Source organism: Chaetura pelagica, unplaced genomic scaffold, assembly GCF_000747805.2.
Source record: "Chaetura pelagica isolate M959 unplaced genomic scaffold, ChaPel_1.0 scaffold166, whole genome shotgun sequence".
Taxonomy (NCBI): Eukaryota; Metazoa; Chordata; class Aves; order Apodiformes; family Apodidae; genus Chaetura; species Chaetura pelagica.
The window spans coordinates 4,116,656-4,138,357 of NW_009953758.1; the positions used below are offsets into that span (position 1 = coordinate 4,116,656).

General features: G+C 46.9%; 2 protein-coding genes across 2 annotated transcripts in view; both read left to right on the forward strand.

Moving 5' to 3' along the window:
* Window positions 1-4,766: 4,766 nt before the first annotated feature.
* LOC104391481 (2-hydroxyacylsphingosine 1-beta-galactosyltransferase-like) lies at window positions 4,767-11,153 on the forward strand. The gene is made up of 5 exons (XM_010000792.1): window positions 4,767-5,615; window positions 8,870-9,009; window positions 9,184-9,260; window positions 9,630-9,849; window positions 10,838-11,153. Exons 1-5 carry the CDS (start codon window positions 4,767-4,769, stop codon window positions 11,151-11,153), a joined length of 1,602 nt encoding a protein of 533 aa, XP_009999094.1.
* A 7,421-nt stretch (window positions 11,154-18,574) lies between these two features.
* The window catches only part of LOC104391503 (elongation of very long chain fatty acids protein 6-like), a 6,792-nt gene continuing 3,664 nt past the window's right edge, over window positions 18,575-21,702 (forward strand). The window contains exons 1-3 of the mRNA XM_010000818.1: window positions 18,575-18,678; window positions 19,362-19,493; window positions 21,111-21,262. Coding sequence (XP_009999120.1) covers window positions 18,575-18,678; window positions 19,362-19,493; window positions 21,111-21,262 — 388 coding nt within the window. The remainder of the gene's footprint in view (window positions 18,679-19,361; window positions 19,494-21,110; window positions 21,263-21,702) is intronic.

Below are 21,702 nucleotides of genomic sequence, written 5' to 3' on the forward strand. Positions count from 1 at the left end.
CGGGCAGCGAGCGCGGCCGAGGGCTGCGGCGTCTGCCGGGCTGCCGTGCGGGGAGGGTCCCTCTGCGGGGAGCGGGCTCGGTGCGGGCTGCGGGTGCAGCCTCGGGTCCTGCAGTCCTGCCGGTCGTGCTCTGGGCGGACAGTAAAAGGTTGGATTGGGCTTCCTGAGCTACTGACACCTGGATACTCGTCTGCTGCTACAGAGGAGACGGCTTGAGTTCCCAGCGGTGGGCTCTGCCGGGACACGTGTGTGAAGAGCCTGGGTAACTTCAGCAGGGCTATGAAGGGGCACGAGTTAAGCATCTGCTTAACTGTGCAGGATCGCAGCCTTGGCATCCGAACAAATGCTCAGAGCGCTTTTATGTATCTTGCTTAATTTTCCTCTAGGAGATTAGATCTTAGGAGCGTCTTCCCTCTCCTGTCTTCTCTTCCTATATATCTCTCCTCAACCCTTGTTTATGGAAGCTCAGCCAGGTCTCATTCCTCCGGTGTGCTCAGAGCCAAGAAGCTGCTTAGTTTGATTTTTGGAGGTTTTGTTGGGTTCGGGTTTTTTTGTGGTTATTTTTTGTTTGTTTGTTTTTGTTTTGTGTGAAGGCATCGGTTGTTTTATTGAAGATAAGACTCATCTCTCTCTGCCTTCTCTGCTGTTGTAATTCCCTCACATGTGATCAGACTCGTCTGTCAGGACTTTATCAATGCCCAGTGCTTCCTACACAAGGTTTCACAACTTTCTGGGGTGTTTAATGACTTCTTTCTTTTAATGTGGTGCTCCTCTGCAGAAAGCTGGTATTTCTTCCCCACCCCTCTTGACCGCTTCTCTGAAGTTTGGTGCACTTATATCACTTCAGTTTTCTCCACAGTGTCAAGAACTCATTCAACTTGACTGTTGTACAGGTGTAAGCCCTTCTTAAGACCAAATTGTGCTCTCACCTCGAGGTCTATGGCTTGCATGAATATTTGGAAATGGCCCCCAAGCCTTTTTTGTCTCTTGCATCCAGGGATTACCAAAAAAAGTGTTGCCACCCCTCAGACCTGGGACTGCTCACAGGGAGCATCAGCTGCTTCTCTGTCTTGCAGCTGTGTTGCAAGTGAGGGGAAGAGGCCATCTGGAAGAACTTGCTGCTGCAGGGCACCGTGGTGTCAAAAACCATCTCTGTCCCTTCCAGAAGACAACCAGGAAGCCTGTAGATGCAGAGTGGGGGGAATCCTGCATACTGTTGAGGTGGATTTCATGTATGACAAGAGGCCGGGTGGGGAAGCAGGTATGTGGTGTTTGATACCATCCCTCTCTCAAATTCTTGAAGATGGGTGTAGTGTCAAATGCCCTGACAAGCTGAGATGCAGATCTTTATTTTCACTGGCCCAGAGATTCTACCTTGCCTGTAGAGCTTCCTCCATAAAACTGGGTTGATCCAGGAAGGATGTTGAAAATGGCCAAAGGTCCCAAAGGTTTGAAACTGATTTAGGACTACACCAGTCTTTGTCCAAAATGCATGAGGATGAGCAGAGCACTTCTGATGTCACATGGAAGGAGTGGCACCAAGTGTGGTGTAAACTATGAGTTACTCTGATATTGACCTGATCGCTGCTGTGGTTGTTCCCTTTGGTCTTTAGGGCATCTGGGCTTTGTTCATTCTCTCTTGTTCTCGTGAAACACCATGAAGATGTCAAAAGAAAAATGCTAGAAAGGTACTGCATTTTGAGCAGACCACCTGTGCACTATTCGCTTTGTGCTAACAATATTCAGAAGAAAAAACTCAGGGTTGCAGCTGCCTGTGGAGGCTCATACTTGAAGGGAAGTTGTTGGGTTTTTTCCTTGCTCATTTTTTTCTATACTAAGATACCAACACTAGTATTAGAATACTGTAATACTAATATTGATATACCATAATACAAACATCAGTATTTTAGTGCCAGTGTTATTTATCCAGGTGATTCTGATGAAGCAAGTGTCTGTGATAATCCAAAATCAGAGCAAAGAAGCCCACCAAGCACTGGATTGGATGTGATTGATCATTAGACTTCCCTGCTACCTGGCTTTATTAAGTTTACTTATACAGCATTATATCTTCTTGGTTTTTACTAGATATTCTTCTCAGCAACTCCTGCTTGTATTGCAACATCATTTTGCAGTGGTAGATTTGCTCTCAGAGCTGCATACCTGCCTGGTTGTGCAGAGTTTAGGCTTCCATAGATCAGCCACAGATGAGGCAAACCTCAGTTTCTGATTCCAGGAAGAGATTTGATCATCCAAACAAAGATGTCCTTTTCTTCTGGCTCCAAATAAATTGTGCTGCTTTGTTAATTCTTGAGAAGCTTAGAGTGAAAACACTTCTTACTGTAAGTGAGAGTTAGATGGAGACTTGGATGCAACAGGGGAAATAATTCAGCCCCAGCAGAATCCCATTCCTTTGCCCAGTGTTTAAGAGGTTTCTTGAACACCACCTCCCTGCAGCCCAACACTGTGTGCCAGAAGCCAGTGCCCTGCCTGTGGATGGTGGTGCACTGGCTACAGTATCTGCCCTTGCTAGAGCATCCTGCTGCAAAGCTCATGAGGAGGCTGTAGCTACAAGTTCAGTGTTGGTAAGAGGTAAAGTGAACAGGAGGATTTTGAGCCTTCCCTCATCTACACCTTGAATGCATAAGGTTGTCTTCTTTCCTTTCCCCTTTGCTGTCAGCCTGAGATCCTCAGAGTGACTAGCTGCTGAACAAGAGATGGATCCAGCAGGGAGGTGCCCTTTGAGCTGGTAGTTATGTCTTCATTATGTCCCAGGAGCACTAAAATGCGGGGATGTGCCTGTTTGGAAACCTGCCTGATGTATCCAGCACAGATCTAGGGCTGGAGCTGTGGCCAGAGTTTCTCTCTGGGAATGGACAGAGCAGAAATTACCTCTGATGATACTGATCTGAGGTAGGAAAAAAAGGTCCCTCCCTGCAGCCTGGTATCTTCCCACCACTTATGAAGATGTGCAGTCTCTCTTTGTTGCCGGGGCAAGTAGAAGGGATTCCTGAGCCAGCACCGTTAGGTATTGTCCCTGATGCTGGAAGGAATGAAGCAGCCAGGAGCAGTCCACAAGTCTGCCCTTGGCCTGAGGGCTGAGATTTACCCCTTGCTTGTAAGTTGGATTTTATAGATGCCAGAGGGTCCTGGAAGAACTGAGGGTCTCAGCAGTGTGCATCACATAGGTCTGTGGCAGAACATGGTCTTTGCTGAAGATGGATAACAGGTTGTCTTGTTTTTTTCTCTTTAAATAACTATTCCTTTCACCTGCCCAGTTTCTTCAACTTTTACATGTTGCCCAATGAGAAAACACCCCACCCCATGTATAAAACCCACCTCTTCTGCTCTTCTCAACACACTTACGTGCTTGTATGACTTACCAGGTGTCCCAGGACAAGCCTATACCTGTTCCTGTCATGGAGCCTGTCCTGACATCCTGCTGTCCTGGAGAAGGCCTGCTGTACAGGGCTGCCATCCCTTCCTCTGTCCCCTGGAAGCTGCATGCACTCTGCATCTGCTGCACAATGTCATAGCCAAATGTTTTACCTTCCCTGGTGTTGAGCAGGATAAATTCCTTTTGGGCTTTTCAAGTAAGCTGAGAACTAGACCAGCTTTGTGGGCTGTAGCTCCATGGTGGTGCCAGCACAAGCCAGCCTGTTCCCAGTGGCAGGGAGGCAGGATCCTGGGTAGATCCTTACTTTCCTTGCAGAGCCTCTGCGCTCTCTAGTCCATCACCTCTGTCTACAGAGCTCTTGCTCTGTGCATCCAAATCACCCCCTTGCTTTCTGCTGGTGTTTCTCATTGCTCCTGCAGGCACAGCCACCCAGTTCTTCCCAGGCGGGAAGGGTGGCAATCCAAGCACTAGTAGGAGTTCTCTTTGAAATGGGAGGGTCTCAGCAAGCAGCTGCTCTGTTTCTTTCCCATGTCCATGCCCACATGAGACACAAAAGCAATGGGTTGTTGGTGGTGAGGGTACCCATTATAACTTCTTCCCCCTACCACCCTTTCTAGCATGTCTGAACTGGGTCCTCAGGACATGGCTCTGCTTCTGACTATACCCAAATAATTATCATGTAATTCTTCTCCCAAAATAATTTCAGGTGTGGGTGAGGTGCGTTTTCTTCCAGAGATGTAGCAACACCCCTTACACAACAGAAATGCTGGGTGTTTCACAAAACTGGGAATGGGATGATGGCTGTAGAAGTGTGACTAAAGGGCATCAATCTGCCATGGGTGTTGCATATTATTTCTGGGGCTGCTTTCTGGGTTTGTCTTCTTCCACTGCATCAGTATCCTGGCACCTACTTTCCCTTCTCAGCCCTTTCCCTTGAGCCTCTCCATCTCCCCCAGCTGTGCTGGTTCTATGGTGGTAACTGGGGACAGAGCAGCAAGTGTCTCTGCTGGTGCTGTGGCCCAGCAGATCTCCGCCAGCCACTCTCCCTCTATAACTCTGTGCAAGCCAGTCTGGTAGTTTTTGAGCCTTGAAGCACAGAGAAGAGGTTTCACATTTCTGAAAAATGCCCCTGATCTCTGCCTTCAGGTTTTACTGGTTTCAGTGGTGCTTTTTTTTGTTGTTGGTTTTGTGTTTTGGTGGTTTTGTTTGTTTGTTTGTTGTTTGTTTTGTTTTCCAGTTATGAACTCCGGACTGCTCACCTCTCCCAGCTCATGGGCTTCTGGCTTGCAGCTCCAATCCCAGTCATTAGTTGCTTGAGTACATGACAGAGCATTTCATACTATATTAATGGTATATTTCTCTCCTTGCAGCTATGGAGATAACGAAGGTGCTACCATACCCTGCTGCTGCTCTTCTCTTCCTAGTGGCTGGATTCACTCTGGAGCCATCTCACTGTGCCAAGGTGCTGATCATGCCCACCATAGTCTTTGACAGCCACTTGCGAGTCTTTATGCGAGTGGCAGAGGCACTGACTGACAGGGGCCATGACCCTGTGCTGCTGCTTCATGAGGGCCGGGACGTGGAAACCTACCTGCCTGCCTTTCGTGTGCAGAGTTACTGGGGTATCTTCAGCACAGAGAGTGCAGATGCCTGGGTTCAGGAGAAGATAAAGCGTGTCTTCCAAGGGAAGATGACCTCTCTGGAGATGTTTTCTTTTCTGGAGAAGTACCTGAAAAACTGTGACCTTGTGCTGGGAAACTCTACCCTTCTGCAGCAACTCCAGCGTGAGCACTTTGACCTGCTGTTGGTGGACCCCAATGAGATGTGTGGCTTTATCTTGGCCCACATCCTCCGTGTCAAATATGCTGTGATCTCCACTGGTTTCTGGTTCCCAGCAGAGATTGGTGCAACTTCCCCCATTGCCTATGTCCCAGAGTTCAACTCCCTCATGACAGACAGGATGGGCTTCTTTGGTAGGACTTGGAATCTCCTAGTCTACATGATCACTCGTGTGGCCACAAAACTGATCATCCTGCCCAAGTTTGAACGTCTCATGGAGAAGCACAGCGTGGAGCCAAAGACATCCATGTTGGACCTTGTCCATGGAACTAGCCTCTTCTTCCTCTGTAATGATGTAGTGCTGGACTTTCCCCGGCCAACGCTGCCCCATGTCATTTTCACAGGGGGGATCCTTGCTGAGCCTGCAAAGCCTCTCCCAGTGGTAAGTGCAGGAGAACTTTGAACTGTGATTGCACATTCACCTGGGGAGAGATTCAGTACAAATCTGTTTTTAAAGAGCCTTGTAAACACTCTGACACCTCAGGAGTCTGGAAAGCTGCTGTGTTTTGATGCCTGGGTGCAGCAGGCACCAGAGACAGACAGAGAACACTGAGGACTATGAGGTTGCAAGGAGAATGTAGAATCGAGTTGTCCACTCTGAAGTAGGATTTAGCTTCACTGTCCATGTTAAGTGGCATGTGAAAGTCCTAAATTGGCAGTGTTGCCCCTGGGACTTGAGCATGAGTAGTTGTTTGTTGCTATATTTGAAGCAGAAATGGGAAGAACAAAGAGTCTTCATTGCTTCATCACTGATTTATGTCAATACAGAATTTCTCCTTAATTTTTTTTCTTACAGGGCATTTCTGCCCTCAAGCTTGTAGTCTTGAGAACCCACAGGGGAAAGTTGTGCTTGGTTCCTCACCAAATTCACAGAATCACAGAATTGTAATGGTTGGAAAGAACCTCTGGGATCACAAAGCTCCACCATCAATGCAAAAAAAATCCCAAACAAACACAACTGACAACAACACAGTCCATGAAAAAACACCCTCAAAAAAACACCCCTACAACCTCGGCCACTAGACCCTGCCCTGAAGTGCCACATCTACACGTTTCTTGAATACATCCAAGGATGGTGACTCAACCACCTTCCTGGGCTGGCTGACTGACCACTCTTTCAGTATAGAAATTCTTCCTAATATCCAATCTGAACCTCCCCTGCTGCAACTTCAGACCATTTCCTCTAGTTCTGTCATTATTGAATTGAGAGAAGAGGCAAACTCCCACCTCCCTACCACCTCCTTTCAGGTAGTTGTAGAGGGCAATAAGGTCTCCCCTCAGCCTCCTTTTCTTCAGACTAAATAGCCCCAGTTCCCTCAGCCACTCCTCGTATTACTTGTTCTCCAGACCCCTCACCAGCTTGGTAGCTCTCCTCTGGACACACTCCAGCACCTCAATGTCTTTCTTATAGTGAGGGGTCCAGAACTGAACACAATACTCAAGTTGCAACCTCACCAGTGCTGATTATTGAGTGTGATCACCTCCCTGCTCCTTACTACTTTAACAAACACTGACGGGAAACAGACCTGGATAATGACACTCAGGCAGTCAGGTTGTCCTGGTATCCAACTAAGTGACTGAAATGGAGGTAAGATTGAAATGACTCTGGATTAAGATTTCTGATGGCAGCTTTACCACAGACAAATTTTTGGGTGCAAATTTTTCCAGTTGAAAGGAAGAAGTGCAGTCTAGGTGCTTTAGAATGGAAGTTCTCCAGATACGTGTGGCTGCACATCACCCTTTCCCATGTGGCACAGGATGTGAGGAATGCAGCGCACGTCGGGTGCTCCGAAAGCTGTGTCAGAAAGTGGCTACCTCACAGGTCTTGCAAAACACTGGCTTGGCCCAATCTGTCCACATACACGCCTGCCTTATAAAGAAGGGAGTTGCTTGCAGTAGCATTACTCATGTGCTTCACAGCTTCCAGAACTGATCCCAGGGTGCCTAAGGGAAGAATGATGGAGGTAAGACTGGAGCCCGGCAGTAGGCAGCGGCTGTTGTGATAGCAGGCAGGTGTATGTGTGTCCAGATTAAGGGATGCCAGTATAAAAAGGGTCTGTGTAGGTCTAGGTGTAACTTAAGGAATCTCCCATCTGAACTGGAGCAGAGTTATGTGATTAGGATGTTCATTTCCTAGTATTTGAAACACTGTGATTGTGAGTTCCTTTCATTAGGACACAGTGAAATACAGATACGTACCTAAGAGATTATAAGAACTTTTGGTGGTCAACCATTCTTCACTAACAACTTGAATGCTGTTTCTGAAAGTCAAATGTGAAGGCCCAATTATATTAGATAACATAATAATCTCTTTTATGAGTCATTGTGGTTCTATCTAGAAAACCAAAATTGGTACTTCCACTTCTTTAGCAGTTTCAGTGGTTGTATTGCTCAAAAGATGTGAAACTTAAGAGAACAAAGAGACCTTTTGAAAACCCTTTGGTTCTTGGTTGTTGGGTTGTTTTAGGGCTTTCTAAGCTCTTCAGCAAAGTTAGGTTTGAGTCTCCAAAGCATCTAACAAAGGACAAACATCCACAGAAAGCAACACTAAAACGTGCCTTCTAACTCTTCTGTATCATGATCCTCCAACTTATAGATGACTACTACTACTAAGAAATTCTGAATTAATAATCCTATTTTTTTTCTCCTTTAATAACAGGAAGAACTATTTTTTTTGTCCCTCATGCTCTTCTACAGTGTTTATTTCAAGGAAGTGTTAATATTAAAATAAAGATTTTAGCTAACTTCCTTGAAGTGCTCCCAACTGTGATATATGGAAAACTTGAAGCAGGACAGAATCTGTAATGCAAAATAGGCTCAGCCCAACCTGGCATAAAAGGGAATAGTCTGTGTTTGCTCCACAGCAGTTGTGGTGGCTGATTTCTTCTTCCTGCAGCCTTCTGGCCCCTGTGGAAAAAAGTAAGGACTCTGTTGTAAATACACACCTGCTTATGTAGCATTACAGGTAGCCTCTAAATGAAGAACAAACAGCTGTCCTTTTTCTTGGGGCTGTAGCTACCTCTCTGCCTAATGACCAAACACTAAATCTGCTACCTGCAAGTAGCTGTGAAGGGTGGGTAGAAGTCTCCTGGCAAGATGGCAAAACCTTCTGCCACTGCCAGGAACCTCCAACATCAGAGAATGTGCGGGGAATCTCTAGTGAGATGTTGTTCCCCTGCTCTGCCTGCGCAATGCTTCATCTGTTTTATCAGCCTACAGCTAGAGACACTGACAGACCTCATGCCTTAATAGTGATGGAATACAGCCTTCCTGTTTCACTGTGATTTCCTTTGTTGCTCTTGCTGCTCCCATGTGGGCCTTATGTTTTCAGAGCCCTCTTTGGCAAAGAGTAATTGTGGTACCTACAAAGCAGGAGATAATGCTATGAAATGCAGGTTTTGGACACCTCCCTGCAAGCTCCCAAGTCCAGCAGATGCTCAAGTAATTCCTGCCTGGCTGGCTGTAGAAATCACAGCAGTTTTAGAGTTTGTTGCCTGGTCAAAACCATGTAGCTTTGTGCTCCAGGTGGATTTGGCTTCGTCCTCTCCCTGGTTAGTTTTCTATTGACAGAGGCAACAGTGGGAAAAGCATTTCTCCAACAAGACATTGAGGCAGCTGTGTGTGTTCTGCCCGCAGGGTCTGCGTCTCTGGGTGGAAGCAGCAGATGCAGGTGTTGTTGTTGTCTCCTTTGGCATTGGGATCCGAGCTCTTCCAAGCGACTTGGTGGAGAAGATGGCTGGCGCGTTCGCTCGCCTCCCGCAGAGAGTGGTGTGGAGGTGAGGAGGGATTGGGCATTTCCTTGAGTTGGACGAAAGTCAATGTTGAGAGGTGATTCATCTCAAAACACAGAATTTGGTTTCCATCTCTTGATCTGACTGAATTTATCATAGTTCTCTGTGTGTTTCTTCTCCCTTCCCTGCCCCTCCCCCCCCCTTTATTTACTTCCACAGATACTTTGGGCAGAAGCCAAGAAACCTGGGTGAGAATACGCTGATGATGGGGTGGCTGCCCCAGAACGACCTGCTAGGTAAGGCTGGGCTCTGTGTGTGTGCTGCTAGCAACATCCCTGGAGTTTAGCCCAACCACAGCAAAGCCATACAAGGAAAACAGCACCTGCATGGGGCGAAGTTGGTTGTTTGTACAGAGTCTGATCTGTACAAAACATGGTTCTCGCATAACACCTGCTTGAAGCTGCATCTTGGCTCCTATCTCCCTCCTCCTGCAGGCACTACTTGGCAAGTTTCGGGCTGCCAAAAGCCAGATGTGTTCCCAAAGGGTAACATCCTCTCTGTTCAACATGCCTGGTTTTCCTGTAATATGCACTGTCTGAGGAAGCCACCAGTAGCCCTCTTTCAGTATGTGAGGCACTGACCCACTGCAATTTCTTTGCCTACAGGCCATCCAAATGTGAAAGCCTTTGTCAGTCACTGTGGGATGAACGGCATATTTGAGGCAATTTATCATGGGGTGCCAGTGGTGGGATTTCCTTTCTATGGAGACCAGTTTGACATCATGACCAGAGTGCAGGCAAAGGGCATGGGTATCCTCATGGACTGGAGCAGAGTAAAAGAAGAGGATCTTTACCAGGCTGTCGTCACAGTTATCTCTGACCCCAGGTGAGGCATCTGGAAGCATCAAGCTCTTCCTTTCTGCAGACTGTACGCAAGGACCAGTGTGTCTTTGTGTTGACACCTTACCTGCACAGCCTGTGGTGGTTTGTCGACCAGGCAGAGTTGCAAGTATTGCTCAGCTGGCCAGACATGTTAGTGCCTTGAAATTCTGAGAAGCAGCGCAGGAGGAGATACTCCAGAATTTGCTGTTAGAGAGCATAATCTAGTCCTGTTTGCCTCTGCCTGTAATTTTCTTAGAAAATTTTCTGAGATGCTGAGGCACAAACCTCTTCTCCTTCTAATGCCAGCCTGTCATCAGGGAAAGTGAGATCACAACCTTACCTTGGGGTCTCCCCAGTGTTGTCTGAACAGCTTTGTGTAGAAACAGTTAGTGCAAGCAGTGAACTGCAGGTAGTGTTCCTTCTGTTCCTTCTGACAACCAGATGCTCTTCCCTTTCCTACATCTGCTGCAGGACAGCAATGCAGGGCTCCCATTCTCTAACAGGACACATAAAAGTGCTTGGTTTTGACATGCTGTCTGACACCTTCTTTCTTTAAATTACTTTTTTGTTAATTATTAGGAGCTCTCAACTGCTGACCTCATTGCAAGTTGTTAAGGTGTTGCAACTTCGTACCTTGAAGGATTTGGCCAGTCATCAAGTGTGTAACTGTTGCTTGATGCTGGGTGAGGTCTTTGGGTCACAGCTCCCCTCAGAAAGGAACAATCCATATCAAGCTACTGAGCAGGGGCTTGGGAGATTAACTGCCAGCCTTCTGAACAACACACAAAGGACAACGCACTCTGGCTTGTGCTGCCATGGCTCATGATTGCCATCAGAGTGGCTTCCAGAGGCAGATAGGAAGTTTGTGGAAGAAATTTGCCATTCTCCCAAGGTATCATTGGGGACTTGAAAGCACCACTGGGCATCTCAAACCATTTCTTAGCTATGAAGCTCCTGTCAGAAGGATAACTTGTTGTCTTCTTCCCTTGCAGCTACAGAAAAGCAGCCAAGCTCATTTCAGCTCTGCACCTGGACAGACCGATGCACGCTCTCAATCGGACAGTGTACTGGCTGGAGTACATCCTCCGTCATGATGGGGTGCCCTATCTTCGCCCTGCTGTCTATGACCTGTCCTTATATGAGTACTTCTGCTTGGACATCTTGGCTCTTCTGTTAGTGTGTCTGGCTGGTACAGGATTCGTCCTCTACAAATCTGTGCTGTGGTGCAGAAGGAAGGGGAACAGCCCTGTGTATCAGAATGGCAACTGCATGAAAGGCCACTTCACAGAAGAGAAGAAATTGCAGTAGTGGCTCAGTGTGTCCCAAGACACATCCCATCACTGTGAAATAAACTGCTGCTGTGCCAAGAAATGTACAGCATGCAGGCATGGAGAGAGGTGAAAGATCAGCAAGTCTGGATGAGAAGAGAGCGGGGGAGGAAGGAGTATTGCGAAGTCTTGCATGCACACCTCTGTGTACAGCGCCTGTGGGTGGGGGCGTGAATTCAGGCATGGGTGGAAGTACTTGGCCAGGATCCTGGGAATGGGGCATGGGTAGGTAGACTTCCAGGGAGGAGTGTAAGTTGTTCCCTTTCTGTCATACATTGGTTTAGTTGCTGGTGTTGCTCTTCTGCATTTTTGGATCTCTGTGGAGGCTCTGGAGGTAGGAATAACATTTCATGTGTGACAGACACTGTTTTTTCTCTGCTTTATTACCAAGAGCCACGTGAGTCAGGATTCCTTTGTGTAAATGAGGACCTGAGATAGAGCTGTGGATAGGGAAGGGCACTGAATATATCATCTACAAGAGAATGAAACAGGTCTGTTTGAAATTCTGTGGGTAAATATTATTCTTCCTGCTTCCATCAACCCTCTGCAATCATGTTTGTGTTTGAGCTAAATTATTTTTGTTTTTTAATAAAGTTATATTCTTTCCCCTGTGTGGCAGTTCTCTCAGGATGTTGTTCAAGCAAGATTAAAGTGCTTTTTCTTCTAATTGCTGCTGCTCTGGTCTCCATGTACCTCTGGATCCCTACACACCTCTGCCAGCAACTCATTTTTGTCTTCCCATAGGGCTTCAGGCAGTGCCTTTCCCCCTCTTCCCAGCATGTGACACATCCCCATGACCATGGAGTTTCCAAACCTTTGATAAAAGAAGAATTTGGAACAGGTGCAAGTGCCAGGACCACAGGAAGAGCAGCCAGTACCTTGGAGAGCTGGTCATAGCCAATGGGCCATACACCACGTTTGTAGAAGAAACAAGCTCTGCTCCTTACAAAGTAAAAAGAAACTCCTGGTCATTTCAACATGAGCAGGCATGCTGTTTTCCTGCCTGGGGACATGGTAGGGGGTGATACCCATGTGTTTCTACTCACCCTAGGTTCTAAGGCAAACCCATGCTTGGGTGCAGTTGCTTAACAGACCTACAGCATTGATGGTCCAGCTGGCAGAGCCCCACTCTGAGGGTCAAAGGCTCCATCTGTGCTCCCAGTTGGGGCCATCACAGTGCTGGCACCAAGTGGAGAGTAACCTCATTGCCACAGCTGCCCTTGCTGGTATTTCCAGGCTCTGCTCTTGCTTGGTCTTGCACTTGTTTCTTTTTCCAATGGAAAGACATGTTGCCATGTGCAACCTAGGAAACAGCTGTTTGGCTGAGCTCCTGAGATACTCTGGGTTGAGACAGTGCCCAGCTCTGATTCAGTGGTTCCTCTGAGCACAGGCAGCACTGCCTTCACTCCCCAGCCCTCAGCTTGCGGGATGACTGTGGTCAAGAAGGCACGGGATGAGAATCCCATTTGCCATCAGGGATGGATGAGAAGACCCTATAGACCTAAGCTGTGCCCTGTAACTATCCCATGGCAGAAGTTGTTCTTCCTAGAGTTTCTTGATGCCTTTTGGGATTCCCAAGTCAGGCCACATGCAGCACTGGCATCTTGTGTCCTATCAGATCTGTCCTTAACTCCTTGATCTTTCCATGAGTACTTTCCTTTTCAAATGCAGAGTGAAGTTAAGTGGCAGACTATCCAGATAGTGTTTACACATATCATGTATTTAAAAATGATTCAACAATTTTATGGCTACTTTTGATGGAGTAAACACAAACTTGCCCAAGGATCATGTGAGTAAACGTGGACATTCATAAAGCATCCCTGAAGTGAAGAAAGTCTTACCCAGGAAAAGCTGTGTATGGGTTTAGAAACTGTCAGAAGCCATTCTTTGAGTTATGGGAAGAGAGTTTCTGGAAGTATTTGAGTATACTCATGAAAGATGAGAGCTCCTCTGGGTTTCCCAGCTTTATCCTCTGTAAAACCTTTATTCCTATTAGATGCATTCTTTTCTCTGTGCTTTTGTCCTTGCTATTATTTCAGTAGTGAATACAGGAGGAAAGTATAACAAAATTTTAAGCTAGTTACTAAATTCAATTCTGTAATGAGCAGCCTGTCACACACATTAAAAGTCTCAGTGGGGGAAGAGATGTACATGAGCTTTACCCTTCAGGCAGCTCTGCTTTCAGCTTGGTACCTGGGCAAGGTGCTTCTTAGATATCACATGCTCTTCCCTGTCACATGCACTGAGTTGGGCAGGAGAGGCTGTGGCATAATTTAGCAAATTAAAACTGTGGTTTATGAGGCAGCAAGTAGGGAAAAAGCCTTTTTTTTTTTTTTTTTTTAAAAAAAAAACTTTTTTCCCCTCAAGGAAAAATAGGATGTGAGTCAATACTTTTTGAGTAAGCCTCACCCAGGAGCTGCAACTCGAACTGAGTCTTGTGCAGTACAAAGCTGCCTTCTGCCCTTCTGTCCTGCTTTTGGCAAGGCACAGAGGATGCCAGAATGCCAGCAGTCTCACTGCTGTGTGCAAAACTCCCTTTGAGTGGCTCTGCCAGCCAGGACACATTTGGGAAGTTGGGAAGTGCATGAGCCAGCTTTTCAGGTTTGCCCAGCCCCAGCAGCTCCTTGCAAACCTGTTTTACCTGTGATGCAGGGCAGCCCTTGTGAGCAGAAGCCAGCCTGGCATTTGAGACACTCTGGCCTTGCAGGTGGGTGTGTTTTCCAGGTGATGGCCATACAGCTCTTCCCAAATCCTGGGCTGGGGGCAGCATCTCGGCAGAAGCGGCTCCTTGGAGACAAGGGAGGGAAAAAGCCACTCTGCTCCTGTTGCAGCCTCTCTTAGCCCAGCATGAGCGGCCGTGGCAGTGCTGGAGCACACAGCAGGGGCTGGCACCGCCTCAGATGCTCCTCTCTCACAGGACTTTGCAAACAGTTAATCCCCAGCCTCATCTCCAGTGCTTTTAGTATGTGGGAGGGTCCTCACATGTCCCCCTGGCAGCACGGCCACCGGGGCGCCGGCCCGTGGGCCGCAGCAGGGCAGGGCAGCTCGGCAGCCGGTTTGTCCAGCCTGGCAAGGTGGAGGCACCAAATTGCGACCAAAGTTGGCTAATAAGAGGAGCAGTCTCCCTCTGCAGGTGAGAGTGCAGTTGCTCCAACTGCGAAAGAGAAGCCTCAAGGACTGGCACTGGTGCACACAGGCACCTTTTACAGTTTGGTGTTTGGATTACAACCCATCCATAGTTTGCCAGGAGTGCCTGGTAGCAATGGAGCACCTATGTTGTAAGAAGAGGTTGAGTCTGATCAGGGAATCACAGAATCGTACAATGGTCAAGGTTGGAAGGGACCATAAAGATCATCAGGTTCCAACCTCCCTGCTATGAGCTGGGACACCTCACACTAGACCAGGCTGCACAAGCATCATCCAGCCTGGCCTTAAACACCTCCAGAGCAGAGGCACCCACAACCTCTTTGGGCAATCGATTCCAGCACCTTGCTACTCTCATGGTGAAGCAATTTATTCCTGATGTCTAACCTAAATCTACCCTCTTTCAGTTTACAACCATTACCCCTTGTCCTATCACTGCCCTCTCTGGTGAAAAACCCCTCCCCAGCTTTCCTATAGGCCCTTCAGGCACTGAAAGGCCACTATAAGGTCTCCCCAGAACCTTCTTTTCTCCAGGCTCAGTAGCCCCAACTCTCTCAGCCTGTCTTCATAGCAGAGGTTCTCCAGCCCTCAGATCATCATTGTGGTGTTCCAGTAAGCCTTGCAACAAATGGGTTGGAAAAAATCAAAATGTTGAACTTTCATCTTGGTCTCTCAACTTTGCTTGGGATTGGCAAATAGACCAAGACTCTGCAGCCTTGACAGACTTCAGCTGGAGGAAAGGGGTGATGTTTTGTGTTTGTCTCATTTTGGCTCAACTTGTAGTAACTGTAAGTGCAGATTATATAATTGGACTTTGGAGCAGGAGAATGATGAAGTGGGGAGGTGCTGAAGTAGAGCCACAAGCAAGGTCTGACTGTGTGAATGACTCTGGGGCTGTTCTGTTTGGTTTAGCAAAGGAGAACGCGCTTTGTCTGCTTAAGAATGCAGGGTGGAGAGCTCTTACACATCATAATCAGGGTAGGCAACAGTTTACAATGGCAATTTGGTTAATGCAATAATATTGTTATTGTGCTGTGGTTTATTTTACTCTTGTTTAAACCACCAGATCTGTTCTAGCTGAGAAATTCTGAATGCTGTTTTGTACAAAGTCTATTTTGATGAACAGTTCAGAAAACACAAATAGGTACATGCATGAGTACCTGTAGATGTTCTTAAATTCAGCCTGAGCTTTGAGGCTTGTAACAAAGATGTAGCTGATTATGTTCTTTAAAGGACACTTGATTTTAATCAGAAGTCCTGCAGTAGGATTTTTGTACATACATTTGTTCAAGAACTTGTTAGGTAGTCAGACTAGTCTCCTTAAGCCTCTAAATTTTCAACTGTGAAAACAAGCAGTTGAATGAAATTGACAAATTCTCAGGTTCTCCAGATTCTGCATGTGTACACAACTCATGTTTTCAGAACAAAGTTTGAAGACATAGCAACTCTAGGCAAAAGCACAGCTGCTCATTTAACGCATGTCTTAATCACTGTTTCCAAACACCAGTGCTACTACTTAGAGGCTTTAAAGAATAAAAAATTTGGTAACTGGTACATGCTACCACAAAGCCAACAAGAGAGCTCCTTAGAGGTGATTTTCATAGTTGGTGTTTTCATATGGGATTTGTAAGCCTTAGCTTAGAGCTATGATAGCATTCATCTGAAGAGTGAATGCAAATTGTGACATCTTTGGGTTGACAGCTCTTGATTTCACCATCGTTTTGTTTAACCATTAGGACATTAGCTATCCTTTATGTTATTTTCTCTTTTGAGATGTTTCACAGTGTTAAGCAGCCAGACTAAAGAACAATAAATACCTTGGAGCACTGGTAAGGACTCCAAGTAGTACCTTCTGAGAGGCCACACCTCACCAACTCCCATTCTGTGGGTCTGCTTTGGTTTTGTCCTGTTTGGGAAACACTGTCTTGTGTGGTAAAGTGAAGTCAGTCCCATCCCTTCTGTTCCTCAGAAGCCACCCTTTGGAGGCCTCAATCTATGCAAAAATGCATGTGTTTGTATGCTCAAAGCTTTGGATTTTGAACAGCTATGTTATTTATTGGGGTACACTACCTGCTGTTGCAATTTTTGAAAAAAACTCTTCAGGGCTTCCCACATTTGAAGTGCAAGGAAATGTAAATAATACCTCACTTTGCATCAGCTTTCACATCTAGAGATCATTATAGACTCACTGAGCAGTTTGGGACCTTTAAGAGTCATCCAGTTGCAACACTCCTGCAGTGAGCAGGGACTTCTTCAATTGAGTGAGGTTGCTTAGAGTCCCATCCAGCCTGACCTTGAGTATTTCCAGCAATGGGGCATCTGCCACCTCTCTGAGCAACCTGTTCCAGTGTTTCACCACTTACGTGGGCATAAGCTTTGCATTAGCTGAACGTAAGCCTAACAGCCCAGGGTAATTCCTCCAGCATTTTCTATCAAGCTCTTCGCTGCAATATGTGTTAAACCTAGGTTGCTTTACAAAGTTAGGGAGTCAACTAGGAGAGAAGGTTTGTTTCATTGTCCTTAGCTTTTCTTCCCACTTCTTAAATCTACTTAAACCAAACTGCAGTATGTGTAACAAAGTCGTGGCTTGCCTGCCATGCCACTGCTGCTGGTGCAAAAAAGGTTAAAAGATATTTTGATTAAGAACGCGAAGATTGTTCTTAGTTCTCATAGTGTGGTCACTGTGATGGAGAATCATAGAATCATAGAACTATTCAGGTTGGAAAAGACCCTTGGGATCACGGAGTCCAACTGTCATCCCTGCTCTACAAAGTTCTCCCCTAAACCATATCCACCAATACACATGCAAACTTACTGATAATATATTCTATGTCCTTATTGAGATCATCAATAAAGAAATGGTCCCAACACTGAGCCCTGAGGAACACCACTTCTGACTGGCCACCAGCTGGATTTTACTCCATTGACCACTCTTTGGGCCCAACTGAGAGGGCCCATATATGAAATCATATTCTCCACAGACAAGAGAGACATGTGGAACGAGGGCATTATCTTAAGCTTTAATAAAAGCTTGCAGTACTTGTGCAAAGAGATCCCTCAACGGCTTTCACTGTGCTCTGATGTGTAAATTGCAAACAACAATCCCAGGCAGTATGACAAGTTGATTTGGAGATTGTTATGTGCCATTTTGGCCTGCTCAGGCTTTCCCCCTGTGGAGAAAACTGGCTGTTCTCTGCACTGGTGAGTATGGCAGGGTGGCTCAGACCAGCATGGCTGGCTCTATGTGTGCTGTCTTGTCTTGCTGAGATTTTCAGGGTTCTTATTTAAGGCTAGCTTGAACTGGCATATCTTACCTGGAATTAAAATAAGTAAGTTAAATAATTATTTTAAAAATCAGCTACTTCGCCTGCTTGTTTCCATGTCCCCACCTGTGTGGAGCAGGTAAGTAACTGATGACAGTACAGTTATAGAGTCAGGTATCCAAGGAGCAAGTAATGATCTTGATAGCCACACTGCCCCTATTCCCCACATTGATGATGTTTTATCACTGGTTCTAGTTAGTGTAGCTGCTTTCTTTTTTTCTCCCTACACATCCACTGCTTTTAAGTCCTTCTACAGATTGCTCTGTACAGCCTCTTTTGTGCCACTTGCTAGGGAAGTGATTGATCTGCGAGGCCAGGGAGCCATAGATGCTTCTTGGTTTTCACCTTTCCCATAGCCCAGTTTTTGTTAGTTTGTGAGATTCTAATGAAAGATATTACTTACTCTCCCCAGAAACTGCTTTGGATCATACCAGGGTTCCTCATGTTACTCCTTCGGGATGGCACCTCAAGTCTTTCACAAACAGCTACATCAAACTTGATGAAAGTCAAACATGCTATCTACCAGAAAAGCAGTCAGTTTGTTGCTTACTGTTCTTATATGGGGAATTGTTTGAGACTCAGGGTATAAAATGTGATATTTAGGAAAAAACAATTTTTTTGTAATCTTACCCACGGGGGAAATGAGACTAAAGGTGATGCTTAGTCACTGTACCAGAAACTAGTCCTCCCTCCATGTGTACTGGTGAAAAAGCCAATCTTTACCAGAAAACTAAAACTCTGGTTGCAAATAGCAGCTGTGGAGGGGGAGGGGGGAGTGTGAGCGGTAGAGCCGGAGGGGGAGGCTCCTGTCGCCCCGTCGGGCCGGGCAGCTCCCGGTCCCGCCCTGCCGGGGCGGAGCTCATCCCCGGAGCTACATCTGCTGCTGCGGGGCTGGGAAACACAGGGTTTCGGCTGGGTCCCGGGGATGGTCGGAATGGAGCTGAGCATTGACACGTCGGAGCTGCAGCTGCCAGGGGAGTACGACTTCGAGAGCAACTTCAACGAACGGGAAGCTAGGGAATGGATGAGGGAGAACTGGTAAGAGGAGGCTGCGGTTTCGGTGCATCCCGGACCCCGGGTAGCCCCGTCGGGTCCTGCTGTTTCTAGAGGAGGGGGCTCGGAGGCCTCCGCCCCGCGGAGGAGGCGGGGGGGCTGCGGGGCCGGGTCCGCTCCTGCGGCTGTCGGGGCCGGGCTGCGGGGCAGATCGGGCAGAGCAAACGGCGGAGGGGCTTGGGATGCGGCAGGGGGGCGGGGGGGCGGCACCGGGCGGGACCGTAGCAGCCCTTGCACCAGCTGATGGGGCACTCAGCTCTGCCGTGCTGCCCTAAAGCCTTGAAAAGGAGTCTTACATAGCTCGGGGCGCTTGAGCTTTCTGGTGCAATTGGCCCCTTTTTAGGCAAAGAGCGTCCCCTGCCTTTGGGCTCCCGTGGAAGAGGATAAAACGTACTGATGTGTTCACACGGGATGCTGCTTGCAGGGTACCAGATCCTGCCTCATTCCATGAAGGCCTTGTGGAAATCTCCATGTTGTAACAGCTCGCTTTCTTTTTTGAGGTTCCCAGGGTTTCTCCTCACCAGCTCTGCTTCCTGTCAGGGCAGGCTTCTCCAAGCCCAACCTTAACACAAGAATGGAAGAACTTTTGATTCTTGATGATAGTGTTCTGCTGGGCTACAGAGGTAGTCTCAGTCTTTTTCTTACTGCTCCTTCTCTTCTACTTGCAGGCACAAGTCTGTGTTTTTTGCTGTGGCTTATGTGATCTTGGTCTTTGGAATCCAGCATTTCATGAAGGAAAAGAAAGCCTACAACCTACGTGCACCACTGGTCCTGTGGTCCTTCAATCTGGCCTTGTTCAAGTAAGGGCCTTTGTTAAAGCCAGAGACAGCTGTAGACCCCTCAGGGCTGGACTGATGGAAAGTTCTGGGTATCTACTATTTCATTAGGGAAATAGTCAGGATTTTTCCCCCTTGGAGGATAAGGGAAGTGAAGCTGCTCATAAAGGTTGTTGGGTCTGCACAAGAAACACCTGAAGGTTATTAGGGAGAAGATTTGAATGTAAAGTCTGCAAGAGCAGAGGTCCTTGTTTAAAGGGTGCCTGACAGATATAAGTTTTATTTGAGCTCTATTACTCTTAAAAACCCATATGGGATGGGGGGAAGAGCTTCCTCCATCTCTTTCTAATTTTGATGTATGGGGAAGGAGGTGGGGAAAATTTTGGTACACTCACATAGTTAAAGTAAATCTAAACAAGAACATGAAAGAAGCTGAGAGGTCTTCTCTGGCCAGTAGCATAAACTGGTTGACTGTATCAAAGTTGCTGACAATCACCAATCCTTCGATTCTCTTTCCAGTATGCTTCAATACGGGGTGGGGGAGAGGGAAAAGTATGAGTAGTTGCGATGGCAGGAGCATGATGGTAGAAAGCATTATTTTGCTGTCCATTTTTCAGAGACACCTTTTAAGAACAGCCTGATACTATTGTGAAGCTCTAGATGGGATTATTTTTTTTTCCCCCTGATAGTCTAAAATAGCAGTTTTCAAACTACCCAGTCTTATGCTACTGATTTTCTGCAGTCATCATGAAAATGACTCTGCTCATGTTGTAATTGAACAAAGAAATGTCAATTTTCCAACATTCCCCTCACCTACACACCTTTTCGATCTGTTTGCTGGGAGGGGACAAAACCTGGCTACTGCCTCTGTAACTTCAGAGAAGCATCTCTGCCTTCATGCACAAGTTGATTTTGGCCAAGTCTAAGGGACACTAGTTGTCTTCTGTGAGGGTGGGGCATGGTGGTGGTCTGTAAAATCACAAGTTGTGGGAGAGGAGGGGTCAGGGGATGACTGCTCACAGTCTGTTCAGAGGCCAACTCATGAGAATGAAACATACAGATTGATAACAAAGAAAAAAGGGATGTTTCTTCTCATAAGCTGTGGGAACTGCCTGCCATAGAAAGATGTAAATGCTCCCTGGACGTGCACTGTTGGGCCCTGTCAGGAGATAGGACACCTGGATGACTGTCCCCCTTTTCTGACCAGATGTGGCAGCTCTTACCCTTGAGTGCCTCTTTAAGCAGTGGAAGAGGGTGTAATAAGGGAACATTATTTGCTGCCCAGACCTTGGCTGCTGCCATCATCCCAGAGCTTCCACATGGTGCCAGGCAAGCCAAAGAATTGCTCACAACCTACTTACTCCTTGTGCATTTTCTGGTATGAGCAGCATCCCTTCCCTGCTCTATCTTGCAGAAATATATGTGTTTGAAATCCTAGCCAAGAGGTCTTGGATAAGCCTGTGCTCAGCAAACCCCAGAGCTGAAACCTGCTTGGAAATCTAAGACAACAGTTTGTTTAGATGTTCCCAAGATGGCCCAGGACATCAAAGTGGAGTTAGCTGAATATTCTTGGATGCAGAGCTGTCAGAGTCTCTGGCAGTGCTCTGGGCAGTGTTCAGCTCTCCTCTGGTTTTCTTACAGTGCCATTGTGGCCTGTCGGGTCTGGAAGCAAATGGCCTTCATCCTTTCTACCAAGGGATTTAAGCAATCAGTGTGTAGTCAGTCCTTCTATGTCCACCCCATCTCCAAGCTTTGGGTATATTTGTATGTGTGGAGTAAATTCCTGGAAATGGGTGAGTCTGAAACTTCTTATTCCATATGTTCATAACTCCTTCACTTTTACAAGCAGGTTTTTTACAGGTCTCTGTTCAAATGTTATTCAGAGAATAGAGCTGTCTAGCCTTGCATGGCACTCATTTTCTTGCTCCCTGTTGCTCAACCCAGACAAAACTCTCTCTGGGGTTGGAGTCTGATGTTATTGCTCTGGTTTGATCCCCAGGCTGGCACCTGAACTCAGCAATTCTGCAATGGGACAACTGCAGCAAGGGGGAAGCAGGCAGGCAAGTTGGGGATGGCTGAGCTTTCTACCCAGTTTCCATCCAAAAAAAACTACAGAAGAGCTGGTTTGAAGTGCTGTGTAGGTAGAGCTAAGTAAGCAAGCCTAGAGCAAGGGACTCTTGTACCACAAATGTGCCAGCAGGTAGGTGCCTACCATGGGCTTTATAATTACAGA

What these genes read in the sequence shown, in the direction of transcription:
- LOC104391481 (XM_010000792.1), top strand. Translation starts at nt 4,767, where the DNA reads ATGGAGATAACGAAGGTGCTACCATACCCTGCTGCTGCTCTTCTCTTC. An exon ending in GCCCCAGAACGACCTGCTAG is followed by an intron (nt 9,261 to 9,629) that starts GTAAGGCTGGGC and finishes CTTTGCCTACAG; the next exon opens with GCCATCCAAATGTGAAAGCC. An exon ending in ACAGTTATCTCTGACCCCAG is followed by an intron (nt 9,850 to 10,837) that starts GTGAGGCATCTG and finishes CTTCCCTTGCAG; the next exon opens with CTACAGAAAAGCAGCCAAGC.